The sequence below is a fragment of the Taudactylus pleione genome, unplaced genomic scaffold, assembly GCF_031769625.1.
Source record: "Taudactylus pleione unplaced genomic scaffold, aTauple2 ptg001314l, whole genome shotgun sequence".
Classification (NCBI taxonomy): Eukaryota; Metazoa; Chordata; class Amphibia; order Anura; family Myobatrachidae; genus Taudactylus; species Taudactylus pleione.
The window spans coordinates 11,587,663-11,594,683 of NW_028285714.1; the positions used below are offsets into that span (position 1 = coordinate 11,587,663).

The following is a 7,021-nucleotide window of genomic DNA, read 5'->3' on the forward strand; positions in this document are numbered from 1 at the left end:
TAGCCCCACAAAAAGTTACATCTGTCGCCATGTTACATTTACCTCATATCACATTACTGTCCCTTATACTAACTTTACTTTATCTCTTCTCTCTTTCCATGTACAGAGTTCCCATTACCTCATATGGCTTTCACTATAAAAGCTCTGGGTCTATAGGGTTATAGTGCTGCATTAGCCTTTACTTAGAGGCAGCAGATCAGCTGTGTCACCAAGAAGGCTCTATGATCTCAAATATTTACTCATGCAAAAGAAGATATTTTAGTGATGGCACAGAAAGAGAAAAAACAGCAGCAAAATCGGGCAATTAGTGCAATCAGACCCTCTGGTGCCTTTTTTTTCTCCAATGTACTTTGTTGTCCTGCTCTGTCAACTTTATGGTCAGTTGTTCTATATTTCCTGAGCAATTGAAAGTCAATACTTATATTTGTATATAAAATACTGGTCCATTTCCGAATGCATACACATTGCCTCCTGTGCTACCTTTGGTACAATCAAGAGCAAACAGCAAAAAACTAAAACACTGTAAAAACAAATAATTTACATAGAATAATGAAACCACTAAACATTTGTATGCTTTAAATATATGTGTACATTGGGTATCACTTTATTTTCAAATGTAATTTAATGTGAACAATATTGTTATCAATATTTAAAACTCACAAACAGTGAGTCGTTTTTGGTTACAAGTCTTGTCATTCCATGTTCCATCTGTGTACATTTCAACACAACTTTCTTTCCCTTTACCACTGGGTTCATTCTTTCTCCAATGGGTGTAGTTTAGCTGTTGGCCATCTAAATAATGGAAGTTTCCAGCTGTTGTCCCCTCAATGATCCCTAAATATGCATATCTATTATGATCCTTTAATATTTGTGAAATGGCATTATTTTCAGCTTCATCCATAGGAGTAGCGAGGCTGCCACTAACAGCTTCACAAGTGGTCACAGAAGTGGCAAAGTCTACTTCTTTTCCATTTGTGGCCAATATTTTCTTTTCTACTTTTATAATTTTTCCTTCCAAGAGGAGTACTGAAATAAAAATTAAGTCACTTGTAATTCCATAATTAAGCATTTCATGTTAATTATATATAACATTGTATGCAAGTGTTCTTGGTAGCATAATAGCAATTTGTTTCCTCAGAATTACAGTATACATTGCCATATGTTTAAATAAAGCACACATATTTACTATTTTACAATAGACCTTGTCTACAATCTCATACATTGCTTGTTGAAAACAGCCACAATAATTTCCTTCAAACTGGATGATTACTGTATGTTGATTTTTATGCAGTACACAGAACTACTCCAGAATAACACATATTGTTGAATACAATTGCATAGTTCTATGTAAAATTTAAATATGTAAAATAAATCAAAGATAGGTTACACTCTTGATAGCTATCTGAGGAGTTATCGTATATAAGAGTACAGTGTGGGAGAGTGAGATATGAAGTTAAAAATCTTCATCAACTTTGGCCAGATAAGGGTAGTGATGCATATTGCTTATGAAAATAATGAGTTCTAACGTAACCATACACTTCCAAAGGAAGACCCTCAATTATTCACAATGCTAGCCACATATTTTATTTTCTACATATGCCAAATCCTAATGAACATACAGCTTTCCTATAGGTAAGGTTCTAGGTTTTAGGCTATTTGGGGTTGAGCACTGTGCCCTCACATCTATAATAACAATGGCAAATTATTCTACTGTTGTTTTTGGTCCCTGGGGTTAATCGCTGGTGTCAATTGGTAAAAATGTTTCATTTATTATTTTTTTTAAATGAGATTTTAGATTTAGTCTAATTAATGATTTTTTCAATTAGGAGATGTGCCTGAGGAGAGCTAATTGAAATGAAAAATGTAATGTTTGCCTTTTTCCAAGTTGAGACTTGGTGGAATAAAGGCCTTGGAGAAATCCTTCATTGTTCCACAGTAGTATGAGAGGTTTTGGTAATGGCAAAATGCCTATTACAGCTTTCCTAATTAGTTATGAATAGTTCTATATGAACTATTCATCACTTATATGTTAAGAGAAATACTGAATGTAAAATAAACATTGCATAGTGTCATAAATAAATATACAATAAAATGATAGTGTCAGATATTTGGCATCAGATTTCCATTTTAGGTTTAGCTGTTTATAAGGAATTGGTATGAAATACCACCAGCCGCATGGCCGGCGGTTCGATTCCCGGCAGCGGCAGCCCAACAGATGGACAGATCCCGGCAGCGGCAGCCCGACAGCACTGGAAATCCCGATCATCCTAAGGTAAGTATATACTAACCTAATCCCCTAACCCTCCTTAGGGGTACCTAACCCTAACCTTCCCCCCAAGTGCCTAACCCTTGCCCCCCCTTCCTCACTGCCTAAACCTAAGTCCTCCGGGGGATGCCTAACCCTAAGTCCCCCCCGGGGGTGCCTAACCGTAGCCCTACCACCCCCTAGCCTGACCCTAACCCTCCCGGGGTGCGCCTAACTCTAAGTCCCCCGTGGGTGCCCTAAACCTAATCCTCCCCCCTGTGGCTGTCCGCTCGTGGCGCCCAGCATCCCTTCGATCGGGATGCGGGGCGCCTGTCTCCCGGCGTCGGTGAAATGAGCGGCGTCTACATTCTAGATGCCGGGCATTTCACCCTTGCAGGGATATGACAGTCGGTAAGCCGGCTGTCGGTATAATGTCAGCCGGCTTCCCGATTGCATCCCGTTTATAAAACTCAGGACATCACTGAGCTGCTTTTCCATATGTTGGCATCCTCTCAGTATGATATTTCCCGCAATAAATGGTAAATAAAGTAGCTGGCTATTTTAATAATATAAAGATGTGGTCCTTAGGATTTAAGAAAAGATAAGTTTAGCAAGGTTGACATATACTTTAACTATGTATAAAAAAGCAATTATGAACTTCCATACAAAACATGATTCTAGAACAGTATTACCCAAACTCATTCTTCAGGGAGCACTAACAGTGCATGTTTTTCAGGTCCCCTCACAGAATCACAAGTAAAATAACTAGCTCCACCTGTGCATCTTTTAAAATGTGTCAGCCAGTAATGAATACACATGTGCACCAACTAGGAAAAATGGAAACCATGCACTGTTAGTGCTACCTGAGGAATGAGTTTGTGAAACACTGTTCTAGAACATGAGAGAAAAATGACAGTAATAACAATGCAGAAATATTGTTTGATAAAAAAAACAACACTGTGGGCCTAATTTAAAGCTAATTGTAAAATTGTGACTTTTGTGTACATTTAAGTTAGTGTTCAACCATAAATCTAGTGTATAGATACATCACACACAAAAATGCAGCCATCATCATCATCATCTTAACTACTCAAAATGTGCATTAGACCTATGGGACACACAAAGATAAGCCCCCTAAAAGCCTTACAGTAATTTAAAAATAGTTCTCCTTTATCAATGATTACCTTGCATACTAACACCTCTGCTTTAAGGAATTTACACATAAATCTCCCCCCCTGATCTTCCACTACAGACACAAGTGGGCACAATTGTTATATACTCAACATATGCACAAAATATGGGTGCAAGTTGTGCATGGGGCAAAAGTTTGTATGTATTTTTATTTGAGCAATTTGATTTAGATTTAGACCAGTTTAGATCTGGTTGATTAAATTTAGGTAATAAAAATTACTGAATAAATTACTTTTGATATTGTACTCACCTCCTTCCAGTGTGCTGATACGTTGGTTTAAATTTTCTAATTTATGTTGTAGTTCATGATCCAAGGATGCAGGTGTACCTATCAATAATAGTATTGTTAACATAGCTCAGACTGTGCTAATGGAACATACTGTAATTTTTAAATTTTTAGGTGCCACTATATCTGAGGACATATCATGGACCTCAAATATTGTCACAATGGTTAAAAAAGCACAACACTGACTATATTTTCTTAGGAAGCTACAAGTAGTTAATTTATCAACAAGTAGCTTGGTGAATTTTTATTGCTGTGATATTGAGAGCGTTTTGGCATATTGTATCCCAGTTTGGTATGGGAGCAGCTCTAAAGCTGATCACAAGCTATTATAAATGGTTGTAAGATCAGCAGAATATATTGTTTGTGTTACTCTGCTTTCTATTGAGGAAATGTATATTGAAAAGTAGTTTGAGAAAAAGAAATTGCATCAAAGATTGTAACCATCCAAATCCCCATATGTTTTTTCATCTGCCTTCTAAAAAATGGATTAGATGTACAGTATTAAATCACAAACATCAAGATTAAAAAAGTTTTTTCCATCAATTATTTTTAAAATGAACTTGTGTACAGTATATAGGCATATTGTGACGTTTATACTCTGCAATATTGGGGCTATGGGAATTTTGGAAATGTATTATTGTTCAAATTTTGGCTTTGTACAATTACAAAGAATTTTAATTCAATACTATTTCCTGTAGTTCTATGTGCTATTTTCCGATATTACGTTCTCTAACCTTACCTTCTGAAGAAACCGCCATTGTAATCAGGCAGAGAAACGCATCAAGGACACTTATAGGGACATTGCTTGGACCAGTCCTGACCCCCTGCAAATCTGTGGATACTTATTATATAATACCTGTTGAGACCTGGGAGCTGGATGTGATTCCCTCCATACACGCTACATGCTAAAAGATCTGCACTGGAGCCAGCCAGGAGTTTATGACACAAAGACTATGAGTACGCCCATCATTATTTCATATATGATGGTACATGACATATGAATGGTTGCAAATACCTACTACTCCCTTGGTGACCAACAGTGGGTGCAGTGTTATTAGCGGTGATGACTGATGTCGGATTGAGAACGGGACACAGGCAGTCAGAGCTCTATTGCACCGGAACAGCTGCTCATTATATCCTATTGATGCTTGCTTCTTATAAGACTCACAACTATTTTACAAGGAGAAGTCAACAAGAGGTACTATTCCTCACTTGATGAGGGACTCTTTATATTGCCTCTAAATAAATGACTAAGAGACTATCAACTTATACTCCATAGGATATTTGAACAATTCTTGCAGCATTAAACTGTTGCTACCGTGAGTGAGATTGTGATAAAATTACGATCAGCTGCTTGATACAGTGGTCTTTAGATATACTATCTTTTGTGCCTACTTGTAGCAGCAAAGTGGGGTTATTTCAGGATATTGTTCCAATATATTCATTGGTATATCTATTATTGATACAATTGTGTGGTGTATGTTTTTATATAAGCCTAGTTGGAGGCTTGGTATTTTATATCATATTATCAATTAAATACTGACTAATTTTTACATCTGTGTCTCAGTTAATCTATGATATTGCGCACCCTCAAGTGGAGTAGTTTATTCTATTTCTCTTGCATATATATTTTCCAAGTTCTCTAAAATATTATACAATTTTATAAATAAGTATATTTAATTAACATTCTGTAGGTGGCAAGAGAGAAGACAAAAATGTTCCCTCCAGCAAACTGCAATAGGCCATTGCATACTGCTGTGCCACATGATAATAGCACATACATTAGTACCCCAGATACCTCCAAATAGCACTACAGGAACCAGCACACCCTCCCATTGGTATTCCCATCCATGCCTCTCAGAACAGTAATACAAAATAGTGGTTGCTCAGATCAACTTAATAGAGATGATTTACTACAAGAAACTGTTAAACAAATATATGAACTGTTAAAAGTGTAAAAAGTACATGTTTATTAATTTACCTGGGTGTCCAATGTCTCCCTTCTCTCCCTTAATCCCTTGCACACCTGGAAAGCCTATTGGGCCAGTAAGTCCATCTCGTCCTGGTGATCCTTGAATACCTGAGGGTGGACCCATTGATCCTGCAATGGAAATATGAAAAAAGTATAAAAAAAAAACAAAACAAAACAGTTTTGCATATTAAATACATTTCTAGAAGTGAGTATGCATAAGAAGTATTTTATTATTGAGGCTTGATGCACATTAATGTATGGTTAATACAAACTAGCTTATTTAAAACTGTGATGTAACCATTGATGGAAGTGAAAATTTAGAAGTGGTGGTAAAGAAAATGGAAGTGACTGGAATTTGATAGTAAGTCAATATAAGCAGTAGGAGAAATGGCAGTATGCCCTACTGCCAAATACAGTCCCTTTTCAACCAATGGCTGTAATTCATATAGCCCAAGCTTCTTTCAGAGATTAACCAATCTGTACAAAGCTAATTGGTATTTGTTACCATGGATACAGCAGCACCAAATATACCATTTACCCAATTAGATTCAGACCTTCATAACTGTAGATTTCTGACTCTTTTCATGATGACAAGGCATATTTTCTTTTGTGGAGTTTCTCTGAGGAAACATTTTTTTTGTAACTTTTTTTTTTGTAACTTTCTTACACTTGGCAAATATTATATTTGTTTTTATCCAGACAGGTAGGAATTATTTTGTTACATATTAAACCAAACATTTTTAATTTCAGACACATTATATATAAGAAAATAAATATATTTAGGAAAAAATGACACTATTGGATTCAATTACTGTGTCAGAATATACCAGAATGTAATTATGGTCATAAAAACAATAAATATGTTAGATTATTAATAAGAAATCACATATAGTAGAATTGTGGTAAAAATAACAATAACTCTTACCAGGCAAACCAGTGTCTCCTTTCATGCCATCCCTGCCATCTCTTCCTGCAAGACCGTTCTGGCCTGGGGTGCCTGGAATTCCAGGAGCTCCTGCACACTTCTCCAGTTCTGCATAGCATGTTACAAAAGTAACAGCTACAAATACCCAGAAAGAGTTCTGGAAGTGCATCATCTTTTCCAATCTGTATAGCAAAGGTCAGTGTAGTGTATTTGGATGAAATGTCAATCTAAACAAGCTTCAGAAAATGGGAAATAATTTTAATGCATTTAAAATTAATATTTTTTTTCCTGTATTTATGTTTACAGGCTTTAGGGCAGATGTACTAAGCTCTGGAAAGTTATACATTGGAGAGTGGTAAACTACCCACCAATCAGATCCTAACTGTCATTTTTCAAACACAG

The 7,021-nt window shown here is 36.2% G+C and overlaps 1 protein-coding gene across 1 annotated transcript; it reads right to left on the minus strand.

Annotated features, from left to right (window-relative positions):
• Positions 1-649: 649 nt before the first annotated feature.
• Positions 650-6,791, minus strand: LOC148443254 (pulmonary surfactant-associated protein A-like). The gene is made up of 4 exons (XM_088463050.1): positions 6,620-6,791; positions 5,704-5,823; positions 3,687-3,764; positions 650-1,026 (listed from the first exon to the last, which is right to left on the minus strand). The coding sequence occupies exons 1-4, from the start codon at positions 6,789-6,791 to the stop codon at positions 650-652; spliced, it is 747 nt and encodes a 248-aa protein (XP_088319176.1).
• Positions 6,792-7,021: the final 230 nt, after the last annotated feature.

What these genes read in the sequence shown, in the direction of transcription:
- LOC148443254 (XM_088463050.1), bottom strand. Translation starts at nt 6,791, where the DNA reads ATGATGCACTTCCAGAACTCTTTCTGGGTATTTGTAGCTGTTACTTTT. An exon ending in GGGAGACATTGGACACCCAG is followed by an intron (nt 3,765 to 5,703) that starts GTAAATTAATAA and finishes TATTATTGATAG; the next exon opens with GTACACCTGCATCCTTGGAT. An exon ending in TATCAGCACACTGGAAGGAG is followed by an intron (nt 1,027 to 3,686) that starts GTGAGTACAATA and finishes TTTTTATTTCAG; the next exon opens with TACTCCTCTTGGAAGGAAAA.